The 23016-nt window shown below is 38.7% G+C and overlaps 1 protein-coding gene and 1 non-coding gene across 22 annotated transcripts in view; one reads left to right on the forward strand and one right to left on the reverse strand.

Moving 5' to 3' along the window:
* KMT2C (lysine methyltransferase 2C) overlaps positions 1-23016 on the forward strand; it is a 279179-nt gene that overhangs the window by 88437 nt on the left and 167726 nt on the right. For 18 of the 21 annotated variants that reach the window (XR_009504924.1, XM_059932968.1, XM_059932969.1 and 15 more), the window contains one exon: positions 18960-19101. Coding sequence is in view for 20 of the 21 variants with exons in the window: in XM_059932968.1 (XP_059788951.1) it covers positions 18960-19101 (142 nt within the window). In the remaining variant the exon portion in view is untranslated. The remainder of the gene's footprint in view (positions 1-18959; positions 19102-23016) is intronic. The other 3 variants (XM_059932970.1, XM_059932976.1, XM_059932989.1) reach the window with 1 other exon arrangement.
* LOC132372279 (U6 spliceosomal RNA) lies at positions 16714-16820 on the reverse strand. Its single transcript, XR_009505147.1, has one exon. It is a non-coding gene; the product is annotated as a U6 spliceosomal RNA (small nuclear RNA).

Here is a 23016-nt window from a genome sequence, read left to right on the forward strand (position 1 = left end):
AGTTTTGGTCTCCTCTTTGACTTCTGAGCTGTTTAAGAGAGTTTTAAAAGTTTCCAATTGTTTGTGTGGATTTTATCCTTGAATTTTGTTATTCATTTCTAATTCTATTATATTTTGTTGGTTTTGTATACTTTCTACATTTTGGAATTTGAGGTTTTTTGACGTATTCATTGGCTTTGGAAAATTCTCAGCTATTATATATTCAACTATTGCTTTTGTACCATTCTTTGTTTCTTCTAATTAAATGTTCATTAGACTGTTTCACTGTGTTTGTTACCATTTACCCTCTCTTTTAAATTTTTTTAATACTTTTGTCCCTCTGTCCTTTGTTCTAAATAGATCATTCTAGATAGATCTTACAGTTTTCTTATCCCCTTCTAACCGTCTAATCTCTTGTTAAACATAACAATTGAGTCCATTTATTATGCTTTAAAAGTTCTTTATTATTCTTTTTCAAGTTTGCAACTTTTTGTAGTTTTTAGTTCCCTCCTGAAAATTTTAATGCTCGGATTTTATTACCTTTAACATGGTAAATACAGTTGGTTTAAAATTTTTGTTTGATTATTGCAATATCTGGAGTCGTTTTGTTTCAGTTGTTTCTGCTTATTCTTGCTCATGTCATCTTGTCTCCTCATGTAACTGATTATCTATGCTTGTGTGCTGGACAATATAGTTGACAGTTTATTTGTAGAAATAGATTGATGATTTTTTTCCCCTCAAAGATGGTTTTTCTTTGATTTTTTTTTTTTTTCCTGGTACCTAGGGGCACTAGTATTTTAGGAACATCTCAGTTCAGTATCATGTCTCTCTTTTCTGTTCCAAGCATGTAACTCAAAGCTGTGCAGCAGTCCTTGCAGAGATTGATTTCTGGTTCACTTTTCCTGTTGATGTCCCCAACTTTGGGGTTCCTGCCATCTTGAGTTCCCATTCCCTGGATGGTTGTAGACTTCTAGGACTATCAATGAGTCTGTTGAAACTCACAGTGCGTGCTCTTGGTTGCCTTTTCCTGAGCAGCTGATACACCCATGGGAAATGTAGCCCTGAATACCAGGCTCACCTTCCTCTAGTAATTCTTTACTACCTTGTTAGTTTTTTGATGCTTTTAAGACATTTTTACTTTCAAAAATATTTTACTCAGTTTTCTTGTCTTCAGTGGGAGGGTTGTTTCAAATTACATAGTCTGCTGTTAGTGAAGTAGATGTTCTCTGGAGTTTTCTCTGCATTCTTTTTTTTTTTTTGAATTTTATTTTATTTTTTTATACAGCAGATTCTTATTAGTTATCCATTTTATACATGTTAGTGTATACATGTCAATCCCAATCTCCAATTCATCCCGCTGGCGCCGCCCCCCACTTTCCCCCCTTGTGTCCATAGGTTTGTTCTCTATATCTGTGTCTCAGTTTCCTCCCTGCGAACGGGTTCATCTTTACCATTTTTCTAGGTTCGACATATATGCGTTAACATACGATATTTGCTTTTCTCTTTCTGACTCACTTCACTCTGTATGACAGTCTCTAGATCCATCCATGTCTCTACAAATGACCCAATTTCGTTCCTTTTTATGGCTGAGTAATATTCCATTGTATATATGTACCACATCTTCTTTATCCATTTGTCTGTTGATGGGCATTTAGGTTGCTTCCATGACCTGGCTATTGTAAATAGTGCTGCAATGAACATTGGGGTGCACGTGTCTTTTTGAATTATGGTTTTCTCTGGGTATATGCCCAGTAGTGGGATTGCTGGGTCATATGGTAGTTCTATTTTTAGTGTTTTAAGGAAACTCCACACTGTTCTCCATAGTGGCTGTATCAGTTTACATTCCCACCAACAGTGCAAGAGGGTTCCCTTTTCTCCACACCCTCTCCAGCATTTGTAGTTTGTAGATTTTCTGATGATGGCCATTCTAACTGGTATGAGGTGATACCTCATTGTAGTTTTGATTTGCATTTCTCTAATAATTAGTGATGCTGAGCAACTTTTCATGTGCTTCTTGGCCATCTGTATGTCTTCTTTGGAGAAATGTCTATTTAGGTCTTCTGCCCATTTTTGGATTGGGTTGTTTGTTTTTTTAATATTGAGCTGCACGAGCTGTTTATATATTTTGGAGATTAGTCCTTTGTCCGTTGATTTGTTTGCAAATATTTTCTCCCATTCTGAGGGTTGTCTTTTAGTCTTGTTTGTAGTTTCCTTTGCTTTGCAAAAGCTTTTAAGTTTCAGTAGGTCCCATTGGTTTATTTTTGTTTTTATTTCCATTAGTCTAGGAGGTGGATCAAAAAAGATCTTGCTGTGATTTATGTCAAAGAGTGTTCTTTCTATGTTTTCCTCTAAGAGTTTTATAGTGTCCGGTCTTACATTTAGGTCTTTAATCCATTTTGAGTTTATTTTTGTGTGTGGTGTTAGGGAATGTTCTAATTTCATTCCTTTACATGCAGCTGTCCAGTTTTCCCAGCACCACTTATTGAAGAGACTGTCTTTTTTTCATTGTATATCCTTGCCTCCTTTGTCATAGATTAGTTGACCATAGGTGCGTGGGTTTATTTCTGGGCTTTCTATCCTGTTCCATTGATCTATATCACTGTTTTTGTGCCAGTACCATATTGTCTTGATTACTGTAGCTTTGTAGTATAGTCTGAAGTCAGGGAGTCTGAGTCCTCCAGCTCCGTTTTTTCCCCTCAAGACTGCTTTGGCTATTTGAGGTCTTTTGTGTCTCCACACAGATTTTAAGATTTTTTTGTTCTAGTTCTGTAAAAAATGCCATTGGTAATTTGATAGGGATTGCACTGAATCTGTAGATTGCTTTGGGTAGTATAGTCATTTTCACAATATTGATTCTTCCAATCCAAGAACACGGTATATCTCTCCGTCTGTTGGTGTCATCTTTAATTTCTTTCATCAGTGTCTTATAGTTTTCTGCATATAGGTCTTTTGTCTCCCTCAGTAGGTTTATTCCTAGGTGTTTTATTCTTTTTATTGCAGTGGTAAATGGGAGTGTTTCCTTAATTTCTCTTTCAGATTTTTCATCATTAGTGTATAGGAATGCAAGAGATTTCTGTGCATTAATTTTGTATCCTCCAACTTTACCAAATTCATTGATTAGCTCTAGTAGTTTTCTGGTGGCATTTTTAGGATTCTCTATGTATAGTATCATGTCATTTGCAAACAATGACAGTTCTACTCTTCTTTTCCGATTTGGATTCCTTTTATTTCTTTTTCTTCTCTGATTGCCGTGGCTAGGACTTCCAGAACTATGTTGAATAATAGTGGTGAGAGTGGACATCCTTGTCTTGTTCCTGATCTTAGAGGAAATGCTTTCAGTTTTTCACCATTGAGAATGATGTTTGCTGTGGGTTTGTCATATATGGCCTTGATTATGTTGAGGTAGGTTCCCTCAATGCCCACTTTCTGGAGAGTTTTTTTCATAAATCGGTGTTGAATTTTGTCAAAAGCTTTTTCTGCAGATGTTGAGATGGTCATATGGTTTTTATTCTTCAATTTGTTAATATGGTGTATCACATTGATTGATTTGCGTATATTGAAGAATCCTTGCATCTCTGGGATAAATCCCACTTGATCGTGGTGTATGATCCTTTTAATGTGCTGTTGGATTCTGTTTGCTAGTATTTTGTTGAGGATTTTTGCATCTATATTCATCAGTGATATTGGTCTGTAATTTTCTTTTTTTGTAGTATCTTTGTCTGGTTTTGGTATCAGGGTGATGGTGGCCTCATAGAATGAGTTTGGGAGTGTTCCTTCCTCTGTAATTTTTTGGAAGAGTTTGAGAAGGATGGGTGTTAGCTCTTCTCTAAATGTTTGATAGAATTCACCTGTGAAGCTATCTGGTCCTGGATTTTTGTTTGTTGGAAGATTTTTAATCACAGTTTCAATTTCATTACTTGTGATTGGTCTGTTCATATTTTGTATTTCTTCCTGGTTCAGTCTTGGAAGGTTTTACCTTTCTAAGAATTTGTCCATTTCTTCCAGGTTGTCCATTTTATTGGTATAGAGTTGCTTGTAGTAGTCTCTTAGGATGTTTTGTATTTCTGCGGTTTCTGTTGTAACTTCTCCTTTTTCATTTCTAATTTTATTGACTTGAGCCCTCTCCCTCTGTCTTGATGAGTCTGGCTAATGGTTTATCAATTTTATCTTCTCAAAGAAGCAGCTTTTAGTTTTATTGATCTTTGCTATTATTTTCTTTGTTTCTATTTCATTTATTTCTGCTCTGATCTTTATGATTTCTTTCCTTCTACTAATTTTGGGTTTTGTTCTTCTTTCTCTAGTTCCTTGAGGTGTAAGGTTAGATTGTTTATTTGAGATTTTTCTTGTTTCTTGAAGTAGGCTTGTACTGCTGTAAACTTCCCTCTTAGAACTGCTTTTTGCTGCATCCCATAGGTTTTGGATCGTCGTGTTTTCATTGTCATTTGTCTCTAGGTATTTTTCAATTTCCACTTTGATTTCTTCAATAAATTTAGTAATGTATTGTTTAGCCTCCATGTGTTTGTGTTTTTTACGTTTTTTTCCCGTAATTGATTTCTAATCTCATAGTGTTGTGGTCAGAAAAGATGCTTAATATGATTTCAGTTTTCTGAAATTTACTGAGACTTGATTTGTGACCCAAGATGTGGTCTCTCCTGGAGAATGTTCTGTGCGCACTTGAGAAGAAAGTGTAATCTGCTGTTTTTGGATGGAATATCCTATAAATATCAATTAAATCTATCTGGTCTATTGTGTCATTTAAAGCTTCTGTTTCCTTAGTAATTTCCTGTTTGGATGATCTGTCCATTGGTGTAAGTGAGGTGTTAAAGTCCCCCACTGTTATTGTGTTACTGTTGATTTCCTCTTTTATAGCTGTTAGCAGTTGCCTTACGTATTGAGGTGCTCCTATGTTGGGAGCATATATATTTATAGTTGTTATATCTTTTTGGATTGATCCCTTGATCATTATGTAGTATCCTTTCTTGTCTCTTGTAACCTTCTGTATTTTAAAATCTGTTTTATCTGATATGAGTATTGCTACTCCAGCTTTCTTTTGATTTCCATTTGCATGGAATATCTTTTTCCATCCCCTCACTTTCAGTCTGTATGTGTCCCTAGGTCTGAAGTGGGTTGCTTGTAGACAGCATATATATGGGTCTTGTTCTTGTATCCATTCAGCGAGCCTGTGTCTTTTGGTTGGAGCGTTTAATCCATTCACGTTTAAGGTAATTATTGATATGTATGTTTCTATTACCGTTTTCTTAATTGTTTTGGGTTTGTTTTAGTAACTCCTTTTCTTCTCTTGTGTTTCCCAATTAGAAAAGTTCCTTTAGCATTTGTTGTAGAGCTGGTTTGGTGGTGCTGAATTCTCTTAGCTTTTGCTTGTCTGTAAAGCTTTTGATTTCTCCATCGAATCTGAATGAGATCCTTGCCAGGTAGAGTAATCTTGGTTTTAGGTTCCTCCCTTTCATCACTTTAAATATGTCATGCCACTCCCTTCTGGCTTGTAGAATTTCTGCTGAGAAATCAGCTGTTAACCTTATGGGAGTTCCCTTGTATATTATTTGTTGTTTTTCCCTTGCTGCTTTCAGTAATTTTTCTTTGTCTTTAATTTTTGCCAATTTGATTACTATGTGTCTCGGCATGTTTCTCCTTGGGTTTATCCTGTATGGGACACTCTGCGCTTCCTGGACTCTGGTGGCTATTTCCTTTCCCATGTTAGGGAAGCTTTCAACTGTAATCTCTTCAAATATTTTCTCAGGTCCTTTCTTCCTCTCTTCTCCTTCTGGGACCCCTAGAATGCAAATGTTGCTCCATTTAACGTTGTCCCGGAAGTCTCTTAGGCTGTCTTCATTTCTTTTCATTCTTTTTTCTTTATTCTGTCCCGCAGCAGTGAATTCCACAATTCTGTCTTCCACGTCACTTATCTGTTCTTCTGCCTCAGTTATTCTGCTCTTGATGCCTTCTAGTGTATTTTTCATTTCAGTTATTGTATTGTTCATCTCTGTTTGTTTGTTCTTTAATTCTTCTAGGTCTTTGTTAAACATTTCTTGCATCTTCTTGATCTTTGCCTCCATTCTTTTTCTGAGGTCCTGGATCATCTTCACTAGCATTATTCTGAATTTTTTTTTTGGAAGGTTGCCTATCTCCACTTCATTTAGTTGTTTTTCTGGGGTTTTATCTTGTTCCTTCATCTGGTACATAGCCGTCTGCCTTTTCATCTTGTCTATCTTTCTGTGAATGTGGTTTTTGTTCCACAGGCTGCAGGATTCTTTTCTCTGCATTCTAATATGTTCTAGTTTATGTAAATTTTGGGGGGCACTTGAATAGAATGTATAGTCTGTTTTGTTTCCTTGGGTAGTGTATGAAACTTGATATCCATTTATTAGAGTCTACCAGCCAGGATATTGTTATTAAAAGTAAAATAACTCGGGGCTTCCCTGGTGGCGCAGTGGTTAAGAATCCGCCTGCCAGTGCGGGGGACATGGGTCCAAGCCCTGGTCTGGGAAGATCCCACATGCTGTGGAGCAACTGAACCCATGCGCCGCAACTACTGAGCTAGCGCTCTAGAGCCCGCAAGCCACAACTACTGAGCCTGCAAGCCACAACTACTGAAGCCTGCGCACCTAGAGCCCCTGCTTAGCAACAAAGGAAGCCACCGCAGTGAGAAGCCCACACACCACAACAAAGTGTAACCCCCACTCGCTGCAACTAGAGAAAGCCCGCGCACAGCAACAAAGACCCAACACAGCCAAAAATAAATAAAATTAAAAAAAAGTAAAATAACTCGAATTCCAAGAAAGAATGAAATCTATGGGTCATGTACTGTCATGTGTTTGAGTTGGCTTAAATCAGGCTCACTATTGTCACAAAATTCCTGGTTCATTGCATCTCTCTGCCTTTTTGTTAGTCAGCTTCATCCTGTGGCTGGCTCCCCTTGATGGAAGATGGTTGCCTGCAAACTTGGATACTACATGATTTCTTGTCCATATCCCTGGAGAGGGAGCATGACTCTGTGTCAGCTAAACAGAACTCTAGGACCAGTTTTTATCATATGTCTATCGCTGACCCAGTCTGTTTCAAAAGTAAACCAATCTCTGGTATCCAAGTACAATAGAGTTCACACCTAGAGTTAGCAATAGGAGCAGCATGATGGCTTCAGTGGCAGAGAGGCATGAAATGGGTGCCAAGGGGGTACCGTGTAGGTCATGGTTATAGATTCTGTTTGGAGGTCCTCCACTTGCTTCTTAACGTTTTATCTGCTTCCTTTGTTAAGGGCTGGGGCTGCTTATTTTTTCTTCTGCTTTGATTGAGCTGCTCTGATCTGTAGAATCCATCCTTCGTTTCAAGAATGCTTTTTTCCATAGAATCTTCGAATATTTTTTTCCATTCAGTCTTGTTTTCTTTGTTAAGCAGTAGTAATTATGCATGTTTGTTGTATGTGTTATTCTTTTTCCTTGACTAATCTTCCTTCATCACTTTCACTGTTTTAGATTCTTCTGTTTTCTCCAGCCCATCCACCACATACCAACATTGTCTTCAGAATTATTGTTGCTTCATGGGATCCTCTTGTTTTCAGTTCTGCAATTACTTTGATTTCTTCAATTTCTTTGCGCCAACTCACACTCAACGTAGTAGTGATTAGTGGTAGTTCAGGTTCTGGGGCCACACTGCCTGTGTTTGAATCCAAACTCCTCTGCTTAATTGTGTTTTTGAGCAAAGTTCCTTGACCTCTTACTTTGCCTCCTCATCTGTAAAATGGAGATGATGATAGTAGCTGTGTTTTGGGGATACCCCTCCATGGGTCCCTTGCACCTGACACATCTTGTTGTGTATGCCAAGAACGGAAGGCCTTGACCACTCCTTATCTGGGCCTTTTCTCAGGGTTGTGTTTGCAGTGAGCAGCCTTGTAGAATGAGGGTGTGTCTCCCTCTGGGACAAAGAGCAGGGTTGTTTAATGCTTACTATAAAAGCAGTGGTTTCCCACACTCTTCGTTCCTTGTAATACAGTTCAGTGCGAGTGCAGGAGTCCATTGGGGCCCGTGGTTTTGCCCCGGTGACACTTGGGGCCCAGAAGGGAACTGACAGCAGTATCCTCATGCTTCTGCTGCTTGCTGTGCAGTGAGTGACACAGTCCTTTTGTCTTCGATCCAGGAGTCTTGTGTCTTCCGCCAGCATCCGTGAAACAGTAACAGACTAACTTACTAGCTTGTGTAAAGTCCTAGGCCCGGCAGCCGTCTTCATAAGGTTGTTGTGAAGTTTAAATGAGTTAATGCGTTTAACCGCCTACAACACTGCCTAGGACATAGTAAGCACTTACTAAATTTTAGCCGTGAAGATGTTTCTTTAAATATCCTCATACTATTTGCATTGGATTTTTAGGCCTAAATAAAGATAAGGCTCAGAAGAAGATTAAGATTGCTATAAATATCCATTATTATATGGTGAAGATGTATTTTGTAATTTGTTGGGTTTATTTAGTTTCTTTTATTAGTTGTGAAAAATGAGTATCCATTAAAAACACATTTTTAAAAAGTCATATAGAAAAACTAAAGGAAGTATTTTTAACTAAATAAAATATCCAGAGAGCAGTTGAATTTTAATAATTACTATCCTAATTAACGTCACTGTGGTTTTGAGGTCTTGATAAGTATCGGAGTCTTTTTCTTAATTCTTTTATGCTTACATTAAAAAATCATATTAAAAGTATAATAGTAACGTACATTTGTGAAAATTTATGAAACTATAGGTAAGTATAAAGAGAATAAGTTAGCTGTAAAAGTATTAGCTTCTAGGGAACCACTGTTTGACATTTTTGTGTATTTATTTATAGTTGCTTACATTTTAAAGTCTTTACATGCCCTCTGAAAGTGGTGACTATCTTGATATCAATGAGCGTCAAGTAGTTTAATGAATAAAGATAGAATAAGTAAAATATTTGCTATTTATCATGTGCTTATTCTTTAGCTTTACAGCACATTTTGGATGTAGTGGATACATTAGATTCAGTGAGCCACACACCACTGGAAAACGTAACTGTCGGGATGCAGACTTTGTTTTGAGCACATGATTACACAGTTTCTTAGATATGCTTTCTTTTGTAGTCTTAGTACTATAAAGGAAGCAAGGAAAGTATTGCCAATTCTGGGGAGGTAAAGGAAGTTAGGAGAGAGAAAAATAATTTTTATTCTACTTAGTAGTTGACTAAATCATAGAAGCATGCGGTTTGGATAACTAGTAGAAAAACGGATGTTCGTGTTGAGTAACGTAATTACCAAATATTAGCACATTTAAAAATTTATATTTTTCTGTGACTTTTCTAACTTATGTGTTTGTATATAATATGATTTATCTGCTTGCTTTGTATTACACAGTGTTTAATTAATCAATTAAACAATTACTGAACATCAGGTTTTGTGATAGGCTCTGGTTTGTAAAACAGACAAAGTAGCTGCTTTCATAGAGTATATAGTCTAGTGGGGTGCTGTCTAGTGGTACACTTTTTTGTGTCACTGACCCCTATGGCAGACTCTTTTCCAAATAATGTTTTAAAATTAATAAAATAAAATTGCAAAGATAAATAGTTATATTGAAATATTACCAAAATAGAAAAAAGCCAAATTTGTAATTTCATATTGTGTTCTTTATTTACTCTTAAATCATAAAATCTAATTTATAATTACGGTAATTTTGAAGTAGTGATGAGGGTAAGTGATATTTTGGGGATATCTGCAAGCATTGGATGTGATAAAATATCTGCTTTCTATTGGTGACAGAGACATGAGTATGGCTATACAACTCTGCTTGTGCGTATATTTATGATGAAATGGGGTATTTTTAGAATTCTAAATCTCAGAGGTCAGTAAAAATAAAGATGTAATTTCTCCCTCCAGCATGCTAGAACCCCTTATTAAATACAGTCTAAAAACTAAAAAGATAGGATGCTTTGCTTTTAGTTTTTTTTTTTTTTTTTAATTGAAGTATAGTTGATTTACAGTGTTGTGTTAGTTTCTGGTGTACAGCAAAGTGATTCAGATATATGTATATATATATATATTTCATATTCTTTTCCTTTATGGTTTATTACAGGATACTGAATATAGTTCCCTGTGCTATACAATAGAACCTTGTTGTTTATCCATCCTATGTATAATAGTTTGCATCTGCGAATCCCAAACTCCCAATCTATCCCCCCTGCTGAACTATAAGTCTGTTCTCTATGTCTGTGAGTCTGTTTCTATTTCATAGATAAGTTCATTTGTGTCATATTTTAGATTCCACATATAAGTGATATCATATGTTATTTGTCTTTCTCTTTCTGACTTACTTCGCTTAATATGATAATCTCTGGGTATATCTATGTAGCTGTAAATGACATTATTTCATTCTTTTTTATGGCCGAGTAATACTCCATTGTATGTATATACCACATCTTCTTTATCCATTCATTATTTGTTTCCCTGTCTTGGCTGTTGTAAATAGTGCTGCTGTGAACATAGGGGTGCATGTCTTTTCAAATTATAGTTTTGTCCAGATATATGCCCAGGAGTGGGATTGCTAGATCATATGGTAACTCAAGTTTTTTGAGGAACCTCCGTACTATTTTCCATAGTGACTGCACCAATTTACATTCCTACCAACAATGTAGGAGGGTTCCCTTTTCTCCACACCCTCTTCAGCATTTGTTATTTGTAGACTTTTTGATGATGGCCATTCTGACTGCCGTGAGGTAGTACCTTATTGTAGTTTTGATTTGCATTTCTCTAATAACTAGCGATGTTGAGTAAAAAGATAGGGTGCATTGAAAGAATGCACTGTGTATTCGTAAGGAGGCCATAATTGGACTCTAGAATATTTTTGACATCTTATAATCTATTACTCTGTCATGTTGGTGAGCTTGCTGAATATATTTGTAGGATACATACAGCTCTTTCAAAGAATTATTTAACCTTTGGGGGGAAAATTTCATATTGACCAAGATCAAAATATTTTATTTCCATGAACTTTGCTGTGAGGTAAATGTTCTTACTACTTCATGATTTTATTCAGTAGTTCTTAAGAAGTAAAGAGAAAAACTCTGTATTTTCAACTTTCATCTCATTCTTCATATTCAACAAATGATTCCTCAGTAACATGGTCCTAGTAAAATATTAACATTTCTGTTTAACATGAATTTATTCATAAAACTTATGAGCTATGATCAGATCAGATATCGTGCCAGGCAGTGTGTAGTAGTGGAAAGAGCACCCTTGGGCTTCGGGGTTACACAAATCTGATTGTGTATCCCAGCTTTGCTTCCTGTTAGCTATGTGACCTCAAGCTTGTTTAACTTTCAGACTTAGTTTCCTTATCTTTTTTTAAAAATAAATTTATCTATTTATCTGTCTGTGTATCTATGGCTGTGTTGGGTCTTTGTTGCTGCACGCAGGCTTTCTCTAGTTGCAGTGAGCGGGGCTACTCTTCGTTGTGGTGCACGGTCTTCTCATTGCGGTGGCTTCTCTTGTTGCAGAGCATGGGCTCTAGGCTTGCAGGCTTCCATAGTTGTGGCACGCGGGCTCAGTAGTTGTGGCCCACGGGCTGTAGAGCGCATGCTCAGTAGTTGTGGCGCATGAGCTTAGTTGCTCCGTGGCATGTGGGATCTTCCCGGACCAGGGATCGAACCCGTGTCCCCATGCATTGGCAGGCAAATTCTTAACCACTGCACCACCAGGGAAGTCCAGATATTCCTCTGTTTTTGTTTTTTTTTTTCCTTTGTTGATCTTTACAACTTACTGGTTTTTTAAACTTTTTTTTTTAATATCTTTATTGGAGTATAATTGCTTTGCAATGTTGTGTTAGTTTCTGCTGTATAACAAAGTGAATCAGCTATACATATAGATATATCCCCATATCCCCTCCCTCTTGCATCTCCCTCCCACCCTCCCATTCCCACCCCTCTAGGTGGTCACAAAGCACCAAGTTGATCTCCCTGTGCTATGCGGCTGCTTCCCACTAGCTATCTGTTTTACATTTAGTAGTGTAGATATGTCAGTGCCACTCTCTCACTTCATCCCAGCTTACCCTTCCCCCTCCCCGTGTCCTCAAGTCCATTCTCTACGTCTGCATCTTTATTCCTGTTCTGCCCCTAGGTTCTTCAGAACCAATTTGTTTTTAATTCCATATATATGTGTTAGCATATGGTATTTGTTTTTCTCTTTCTGACTTACTTCACTCTGTATGACAGACTCTAGGTCCATCCACCTCACTACGAATAACTCAATTTCGTTTCTTTTTATGGCTGAGTAATATTCCATTGTATATATGTGCCACATATTCTTTATTCATTTGGAGTATAATTGCTTTACAATGTTAGTTTCAGATATTACTCTTTTTTAAAAGAGAAGAATTAAGTGAGAGAACTATTAGGCACACTTACACTTGTCCTTTTAGTTTCAGCTGGGCTTCTGATACTTTTCTGAAGCCTTTCTAAGTTATATTTTCCACCTCTTCCCTTAACTCCCATGATACCTTGTACCTCCATCATGACAGTGATTGTGTCCTGTTGCCATCATTTGCTATTTCATGAATAGATCCATTAAGCATAGGGATCCTGACTCTTTTTTTTTTCCCCCATTAAAGAGATGCTTTATCATATGTACCCTGATAAACACAATAAAATAGACTCTATTTTTATACTACCATTGGACTAGAATGTATGGTACATAGTAGTTACCCAAAATTTTGTTTGGTAAAAAAATCATTCTAAAGCAATGATTTATTGAATCCCTAACAAAGAGCCAGGAGGTGCTAAATAAATGTTCTCTTTATTCCTGTTACTTCCCACAATACAGTTTAATAATGTGTGATCTGATGGGTGATATCCAACTAGGTGGAAAGTAAATACATAGTTATAGTATGTGAATGTAGGTAATCAGAGTAGCAGCTACATACCTACACTTACTGTATACTTAGGGCATTAGGCTAAGTGCCCAATGTATTATCTTTTTTGATCCTTAGAGGCAGTTTTATAGTAGCTGGCATTAGCTATCTTTTAAATGATTAGCAAACTGAAATTGAGGTGAGGTTAATTAAGCAAGTTGTGAAGGTCACATTGCTAGCAAATGACTGAGATATGATGCAGATTCTGGACCATTTGACTCCAAGCCTTTGATTTTTTTTTTTTTTTTTCAAGCCTTTGATTTTAACTAAAGCAGCAAAACAGCCTTTGCTATTAATTTTAAACATTTTTTGTGTCATAGAACCAACTATTTAGGATTAATCCTAAGTAAGAGTAAGAGTCATGGGAGGTGGAATGGCATTGTGTAAGGGCACGGTTAGAGCTAATTTACAGTTGTGTCCCATTTACCTATGTATCTACAAAGGTTTGCCTAGAGTGCACATGCTATCCAAGTTCTCTTAGGTTCTTTAGTGTAGTTACCACCCACATGTGACACCTGGTGGTTTGAGTTTAAATGCAAGTAGGTGCTTCGACTAAAACCACCCCACTCTGATCATCCCCAGGGTTGGAGAGGACTCCATCTTTCTGGTTTTAGAGCATTTTGTGACCAACTGGCTTTGTCAGTATTTTAGGTCAGGTTCAAAGTAAGGAGAAAGATACCCTGGAGATTTTGTATCAAAGAAAAATATAACCCTTAAATTTTTAATTTTTTAAAATTTATTTATTTTTGGTTGTGCTTCACGTCTTGTAGGATCTTAGTTCCCTGACCAGAGATTGAACCTGGGTCCTCAGCAGTGAAAGCTCGGAGTCCTAACCACTGGACCGCCAGGGAATTCCCAACACTTAAATTTTTAAAATGATTTAAAAAAAAAAAAAGTATGTGTTTGTTCTTATTTGTATATTTCTGGACTGTAGGCATTTGAACAAATAGAGTCCCATGAAAGGCAAAAACTGCACAGTGGCACAGGTTGAAAGGCCAGCTTTGTTGCATTAGGCACAAGTACAGGATGGTGTTTGAGGCATTTTTATTAGTAAACTGCAGATAGCGTAGTACTCGCATCAGAACAGTTCTCTCAGTTGTCTCTGGGTTCACAGTCATTTCATCCAGAGCATCTCTGGATGACATCTCTTGTTGGATGTTTAGGTTTCATTTCAGCCAGAGTAGTCTGTTTCACATTCTGCTGCCAAACTCTGACAGTCTTTCGAAGGCTTGGGCTAAGAGAAGAGAGGGACGTAAACACTAGTTTAATTGTCTTGCCTTGACTTTGACAGATAGTGAGACCTAACTTTTCTACTAAATGAAGAGTGACAGCCAAAAGAAATAGGTTGTATTATTACGTGTAGTTTCACATATTTAGGGATACCTTTTTCTATTTCTATTTTGTGGCTGGAACTGTTCCCTAGGAAGCAGTTATAGGACTTTTCCTTATTCCTTAAAAAACAAATGATTAAAACAACGAAATCCAAACCAAAAATAAGACCAAAACCCACCAATCCTTACTGGGTCTTTGGCAGATCCAGGTTAGAATCATGGGCAGAGCCAGTAGGAAAAATAGCTAAGAGGAGAATATTCCTTTTTTTTTTTTTTAAAGAAAAGAGAACTCTTTTAAAGCCTGCTTTACTACTGTCCTCCTTGTGGATCAGGCCTGTTCCTGGTCCCATTTCTTAAAAAAGAAAAAAAAAATCCCTTTGTCTGAATCTTTTTCCCCTCAGAAATTTCAAAAGTTGTGTACCTGAAGACCTACCAACCTACCAATAACATTCATATGTAACCTTACCATTTCTTTCTAGGTCTAATTTGAGAGAGAGAGAGACAGGCAGACAGATTGTCCTCTTACTTACTTCCCCTTAGTTATAAACAATAAAGAAAACCCCAAAAAAGTTTGAAGTGTTATGTATTTTATTTTTCAGGGGGAGAAAAACAACAGAATACCTGAGATTGTGCCTCAGTTTGCTAGAAAAAAAATACTGACTAGAGGCCATAGTGGTGGTTTGCAACATATTAAGAGAGAACGGATAGGCCATACCTATTGGAGGGACCCTGATTTTGGGGGAGGGGGGGATGCAGGCTAAATGGCGCTGGTTCTTAGGAGAAACGTGTTCCCAGGGATGTAGTGACATGACCCTCGTCCACCTGGCTCATTGTCTGTAAGCTTCTGAGTCCCTCTTCTTATTCCTCTTTTACAGTTCTCATTTCTTCTCTTGACTCTTACCCTTTCTTGTTACCTAGTAGTAGAAATGGTACAAAAAGGGCATACCCCACATGTGCTCTGCACATCTCTGGGTAGAAATGAAATGCTTCTTTAAAGGTATTTTTATATATGGTCACTTTATAGTACTTTGAATATTATAGACAGAGAGAATCTCTCAAGCAGTACCGTATTCCTTTCTGTCTTTGGTTGTAAAAGTGCTAGAGGGCAGGCAACACAGAATAATTTCTGGCTCTCTCCAGATGCTTTCCCTAGAGCTCTGGAGGCAGCTGGTCTGCTTTTCAGGTTATTGCAGGTCACAGCACTACCATATATTTTGATACAGCATAAACGGTGTCAGTTGATTTCCAAACACTACTATCACTGTTCTCTCGCCTGCTCACCAGCCCACCTATTTTAAGTTTTTGTGATGGCAGTTCTCCACACCTGATGCCAGTTTCTGTGTTAGAGCATGGGTTAAACTGCTGTAACAGAGATGTCCAGATACAGCAGTGGTTTAAATAAAACGTTCATTTTTCTTTCATGTAATATTTCTGAGAGTGAGAGGTCCAGGCTGATGGGGTGTCTTTGCTCCCTGTGGTTATTTATGGACCCAGGTTCCTTCCATCTTGTTTCTGTGCCCTCCTCAGAGTGTTGTTCTCATCTGCAGCATTGCAGCTGGGTTGCTGACATGCCCGTGGTCCAGTCCATAGGAAAGAGGGAACATAATTTAGTCTAGAACAAACCCCTTCCTTTAAGGTGATGTAGAAATTGCATGGTTACTTCTGGTCGTATTCTGTTGGTGAGAACTTGCCATGCTTAGCTGCAAAAATGGGAAATAAAGTCTGTTGCTGAGTAGTTATGTGCCCTACTAAGACTTGAACATCATAAAAGAAAGAGAGGGACTTCCCTGGCGGTCCAGGGGTTAAGACTTCACCTTCCAGTGCAGGGGGTGTGGGCTTGATCCCTGGTTGGGAAGCTAGCCACCTGCCCACATGCCTCATGGCCAAAAGACCAAAACATAAAACAGAAGTAGTATCATAACAAATTCAATAAAGACTAAAAAATGGTCCACGTCAAAAAAAAAAATCTTAAAAAAAAATAAGAGAAGGTGGATTTTTGTCCATTGTCCATTTTTCTATAGGGTTATGTGCCTTATTCATCTTTGGAGTTCTTTACACATTCTGGATTTGAATACCTTTTGGGGGATACAAATCACATGTATTTTCTTTCAGTCTGTGATATACTTTTAAATTTTGTTCATGGGGTCCTTTGTCATATAGAAATTTAATATTTTTATATAGTAAAGTTTGCAGATCTTTTTATAATCCTTGTTTGATACAAATGTATTTTGTATTTGTAGATTTGATTCTATACCAGTTTTGTGGCTAGGGGTAGGCAGGACAGACACAATGATTAATAGGCCCCACAAGCACTTAATTTATGGTCAACTTTTCTACTTCAGTTTTAAAAAGAAACATTTTATTTTATTTTTTTTTAACATCTTTATTGGAGTATGATTGCTTTACAATGGTGTGTTAGTTTCTGCTTTATAACAAAGTGAATCAGTTATACATATACATATATCCCCATACTCTTCCCTCTTGCATCAAAAATATGGAACGCTTCACGAATTTGCGTGTCATCCTTGCGCAGGGGCCATGCTAATTTTCTCTGTATCGTTCCAATTTTAGTATATATGCTGCCGAAGCGAGCACAAAAGAAACATTTTAAATAGGAAAACCAAAACCATATGTTTGATGCCTCATTGCATCATTAATTTTATGATTTGACAGGATTTACAATTGGTAATAATTATTTCTAACTAAAAAATTTAATAGTTCTCAAAATTATTCGTCAGAATAGTTCCCTAAAATTCATTTTGAATCTAGAAGACTTTGGTAGGGAAGTCATGCTGATCTGAGAGGTAAGAAATCAGATTTGATGTGAAAGTGAGTGTTCAACTGCTAGATGTGCCTCGTATGCAGTTGAAGTATGGTCTGGAGCTCAGGAGAGGAGGTAGGGTTAGGGATGTTGACTTAAAAATCAGTAAGTGAGGGACTTCCCTGGTGGTGCCGTGGTTAAGAATCCGCCTCCCAATGCAGGGGACGCGGGTTTGATCCCTGGTCAGGGAACTAGATCCCACACGCGTGCCGCAACTAAGAGTTCACATGCTGCAACTAAGGAACCTGCCTGCGGCAACTAAAACCCGGCACAACCAAAAATAAATAAATTAAAAAAAAAAAATCAGTAAGTTGAGCTTCCCTGGTGGCACAGTGGTTAAGAATCTGCCTGCCAATGCAGGGGACCCTGTCTCGAGCCCTGGTCCAGGAAGATCCCACGTGTCACAGAGCAGCTAAGCCCGCGAGCCACAGCTACTGAGCTCGTGTGCCACAACTACTGAAGCCCGTGTGCCTAGAGCCCGTGCTCTGCAACAAGAGAAGCCACCGTGGTGAGAAGCCCCCGCACCACAACGAAGAGTAGCCCCCGCTTACCACAACTAGAGAAAGCCTGCGCTCAGCAATGAAGACCCAACACAGCCAAAAATAAATAAATAAATAAATTTATTTAAAAACACACACACACACACAAAAGATGAGCACGTAAAGGACATGTAGAGAGCTGTACTCACATTTAGAGGTCTTAAATCAGCTGAAGAGACAGATATTAGACCGTTTAATCTTTGTTAACAGCCTCATGAAGTATAGGTAGTTTTCTAATTTTACGGGGAGTAAATTGAAGCTGAGAGAGATGACTTCTACATAAAGTTGCCTAGTTTGTAGTTGGTGGAACTGGTCCTCATGACTCCAAAGCCCATAGTAATCCATGATATCTCCCTGTGTTTAAGAGGTGAAAAGCATTTCACTAAGGAGGGAGTGAGTACTCGTTGGTGCCAGATGAATTTCTGGAGTGTTTGAAGGCTTGTGAGTAGCCCGGGATTATTTATTAGTTCTTTTGCCACCAGTGGAGGTGGAGAGAACAGTGCCGTGGTTGGAGGATGGATGCCTTGTAGGAAGGGTCTGGGGCGGAGGGCGGCCACTCCCGAGTCCCATTGCAGGAAGTCCGGTGGTGGTGAAAGGAAGAAACGACAGGAGGGGCTTCAACGACTATAAGCTTTTCTGGTTGGTTCGTTGGTTGGTTTGGGGGTAGTGGTGCAGAAAAGTATGTGTAAGTTTGCAGTTAGAAAAGAAAGGTGGAGCCAGGAGCGTGGGATTGCATTGGGAAGCGCTAGTGCAGGGATCGTGCCTGTTAACGTCTAACAATACAGTGTGAGAGACAGGGTGGTGGGTATGTCGTTTCATTTAAAGAGAGGAATGATATTAGGGGTAATGGTGTTTGGAAACCCTCTCAACAGTTAGGTTGCCTCCTAAGAAAGTATGTGTGAGGTGTTCGGGGTTGGAGTCTTGAGGATAATTGAAAAAGGCACTGGAGTCAAGGTGTGTTCTTTTCAGTCATTTAGCTTTTAGAATGGCTGATAGAGGCCGTAATGCTTGTTTTAAATTAATGATAATTTCAATTTATAAATTACCAAGAAACTTTTTCATGAGTCACATTGTTCTGTAGAGGAACTGCTATAATCCTGAAAATAAGGTTCTTAACAGTTATTATTAAGATTTGAGTCAATTGTAATTTGGAAAAGTATGCCCTGTTTTACATTATTTTGATGATTATCATTTTATAATAGAGAATAAATATAAACAGTACCATTAATTATATATATATAAGCTTTTCCTATGTTAAGTATTGTCATTTGTTGCTTCATTATTTTTCCTTTACGATGTGTGCTTTATAGATAAAGTCACTAAAGATTGGTATAATGCAGAATGACTTTTTATATTCTCTTGTTTACTATTAAGCAGAAATCAAAGAGCAATCAGCAGAAGAGGATGCTGAAGCAGAAGTGGACCGCAGCAAGCGGCCAGTCCCAGCCTTCCAGCGTTCTGTGTCTGAGGAATCTGCAGCCTCCCTGGTCTCTGTTGGTATAGAAGCCAAAATCAGGTTAGAGAATGAATGCCGCTGGATTGGAGATTAGTGACAGGAAAAAGAGCAGCAAGTTGACTGTAGAGGGAATTAAGAGAGCGCAGGCTTAGGACAGAAAGCTGGGTGGACTTTTAGAGCTGATAGCTCTGCGCGTAGCTGGAGTGAAGCACGTCCGTGGGCTTAGGTGGCTGTAGAACAGAGCAGTGGTCTACTGTGTCACTCTGCTCTCCTCAGACCAGGACAGAATATTTCCAGTATGCGATTCCTAGAAGAAGAAAAATGTCTAAACTTTTAGCATAAGAACGGATTTTTGATTTACTTGTAAACTTAAGTTTATACTCTTGTTCTTTACCCTCTCTTCATTCTTTAAAAAGAGAAATACAGGATGTTATAACTTCTCTGTGTATCATTCAGCTTAAGTCTTGTAATTTTTTAGATCTTAACTTGGAAGACATGAATAAAACTGAAACCATCCATCAGTTGAATATCCCCATCTTCTTGAAATGTTTCCTTCCTTTTGCTTTTGTCACGTCTGCCTCCTCATTTCGTCTCTTGCTGGATTCTGTGGGGACTCCCCACCTTTATCATGTTGGAGTCCTCAGGTCGAAGTCCTCGGCCTGTTTACTTTTATTTTTATAGTCCGATAGCTAGGTCCTATCTGTGTGCTAATGAAACCGCACATTTATATTTTGAGGGCTGACCTTCCTCTGAACTCTAGACTTTCCTCTCCATCTGTCCGCTTGATGTCTCCATTTGGAAGTATACTGGACACTGCACCCATAACATGTCCAAAACCACTGTTGATTCTGACCCCAGGCCTGTCCCAAATTTTCTCCCCAGGATTTCTTCATTTCAATAAATAATACCAATATTCACCCAGTTGCTTAGGCCAAAACCTTTTGAGTTAATCCATGATTTCTTTCTTTTCTCATACCTCACATTCTAAATTTTGTAGCCCACCTTTAGAAGATATCCCAAACAAGTACTTACTCTCTCTCTTTTTATTTTTAAGCTTTTAATTATTTATTTATTTATTTATTTTTTGGCTGTGTTGCGTCTTCGTTTCTGTGCGAGGGCTCTCTCTAGTTGCGGCAAGCGGGGGCCACTCTTCATCGCGGTGCGCGGGCCTCTCACTATTGCGGTCTCTCTTGTTGTGGAACACAGGCTCCAGACGCGCAGGCTCAGTAGTTGTGGCCCATGGGCCCAGTTGCTCCGCGGCATGTAGGATCTTCCCAGACCAGAGCTCGAACCCGTGTCCCCTGCATTGGCAGGCAGACTCTCAACCACTGCGCCACCAGGGAAGCCCTTACTCTCTTAACTTGCCTAGCATCCAAGTCCTCTTATCCTTAGGAGGCTGTAGTTGCCTTTTAAGTGGTCTCTCCACTTCTTCTCTTTGCTTTCCCCAGTCCAGGTTGTTCTTAGGACAGTTGCAAAAATGATCATTCTAAAATGTAAATCAAGTTTCTCCCAAACTCTCTTTTGGCTGTCTCTTACATTTAAATTAAATATATAAATTATATTAAAAATTTCAGGGACTTCCCTGGTGGTACAGTGGTTAAGACTCTGTGCTCCCAGTGCAGGGGGCCCGGGTTTGATCCCTGGTCAGGGAACTAGATCCCACATGCATGCTGCGACTAAGAGTTCACATGCCACAACTGAGGAGCTGGCGAGCTACAACTAAGGAGCCTGCCTGCCACAACTAAGAAGCACACATTCTTCAATTACGGAGCCCGCCTGCTGCAACTAAGACCGGATGCAACCAAGAAAAAAACAACAAAAACATTCAAATCCCTACTATGTTCTACATCTTCGGGAAGGTTTGAAAATTTTCAAAATAAAAGAGTAGGATGAAAAGTAAATAAAACATAGTCCCCACCACATTTACCCTCTATTTCTGCTTTATTTTCCTTTGTTGAACTTTTTATTTCTCGACAGTTCGTTTGTCTCCCTTACTGTCATGTGAGCCCTGTGAAGGCAATACTTTTTCCCTTTTTTCCTGCTTTTTATTGCATTGATAATTTTTTCCTATTGATTATACATTATATTTTGTTTTTGAGATGGTTTTCCTTAAGACTCATGTTTCTTTACCCTGTTGAATTTAATTTTGAAAGAATTTCAAACTTAAGAGTTCTAATTGATTTCTTAGTCTTAGCAATATGAATAATGATTTATCATATTTTCATATCTCTTTGTATCTGTCATCTAGCATTTCATTTTCTAGTTATTTAAATATATACTTCCTATTTTGTCTTGGCCCCCTAACAGTTTTCATATTTTGAAAAATTCAGGTTTATATGTATATACAGTAAAATTACTGTAAAATTCACCCATGTAGTGAGTTTTGACAATTGTATACTGTCATATAACCAGTACCACAACAAGATAAAGAACAGTTCCATCATACTAAAACAATTCCCTGATGCCTTTTTGTTGTCATTCCTGATCCCATCTTCTGCCCTAGGCAGTCACTTACCTGTTTTCTGACCCTGTAGTTTTGCCTTTGCAGTCACATCGTATGAGTGGGATTGTAAAGTATGTGTCCTTTTGATTCTGGCCCTTTTAACTTAGCATATTTAATTCATTTGACATTTGTTTATGTCATCGCATATATCAGTAGCTGTTTCCTTTTTATTGCTGAGTAGGATTCTCTTTTATGGAGGTGCCTACCGCATTTTTTTTTTTTTTAATAAATTTTATTTATTTATTTATGGCTGCATTGGGTCTTCGTTGCTGCGTGCGGGCTTTCTCTGGTTGTGGAGAGTGGGGGCTACTCTTCGTTGCGGTGTGTGGGCTTCTCATTGCGGTGGCTTCTCTTGTTGTGGGGCACGGGCTCTAGGCACGCAGGCTTCAGTAGTTGTGTCATGTGGGCTCAGTAGTTGTGGCTCGCGGGCTCTAGAGCACAGGCTCAGTAGTTGTGGCGCATGGGCTTAGTTGCTCCACAACATGTGAATCTTCCTGGACCAGGGCTCGAACCCATGTCCCCTACATTGGCAGGCGGACTCTTAACCACTGCGCCACCAGAGAAGCCCCCTACCCCATTTAATTTATCATTTTCCAGTTAAGGGATATTTGGGTAGTTTCCAGTTTGGGACAGTTATGAATAAAATTGGTATAAATATTCACTTGCAGATTTTGGTGTGAACATAGGGTTTTTATTTCACTTAGGTAAAAATACCTAAGAGAGAGGTAATTTTTCAAGGAAAATGCCAAAGTATTTTCCAGCGTGACTATACTATTTTGCATTACCACTAATGATGTAGAGTGGATTGGCAGGATGTTTCTTATCGTTCTGATTCAACTTTACTCTTAGGTGCGCCCTGTGTGCCTAGGTCTCGGGGGTCCCGTCATGGTCTGGGTCTAGGACGTCGTCTTGCTCCTCCTCCAGGGTGGAGGTGCATCCCCTCCCCCATTCATTCCTCCATCTGCAGCTGGTCTTGACCATTGCAGGGCAGAGACTTGTGCTCTCCTTTTACCAGTCTGAGGCTTTTCTTTCGCAGGCAAGATGAAGGAGAAAGATCTTTGTGTCTTTCCCATGTCTCTGCTGTTCTCCTGCCCAGGCTTTTACCATGACTGGTGCATTCTCAGGACTCTTCTCCATGCCTGAGTGGTGGGCACGAGCACCGGGGGAGGTGCATGGAGACAAGCTCGTGAATGGGTTAGAATTCCCCTGTGTTTGCGGGTCCTGGATGTTCTTTACTCTCCTACCGCCACACACTTGGCTTTTAGCAATTTATAAAATTTTCACTGAATTCTTTAGCCTGCTTGGATGACATCCAGTGAGTGGCCTCTTCCTCAGATTAAGCAAGTGCTTGTGTCTCCTCTCTTCTTGGAAGTGCCTTTCATTCAGCTGCAGGTGAATTGTTTGCTCTCCAACTTTTGTAATCTGATGTGTTCAAGAAAAGTGAATTTGTGGATTGTCTGGCGAGTTTTTGC

The sequence above is a fragment of the Balaenoptera ricei genome, chromosome 9 (assembly GCF_028023285.1).
Source record: "Balaenoptera ricei isolate mBalRic1 chromosome 9, mBalRic1.hap2, whole genome shotgun sequence".
Lineage (NCBI taxonomy): Eukaryota > Metazoa > Chordata > Mammalia > Artiodactyla > Balaenopteridae > Balaenoptera > Balaenoptera ricei.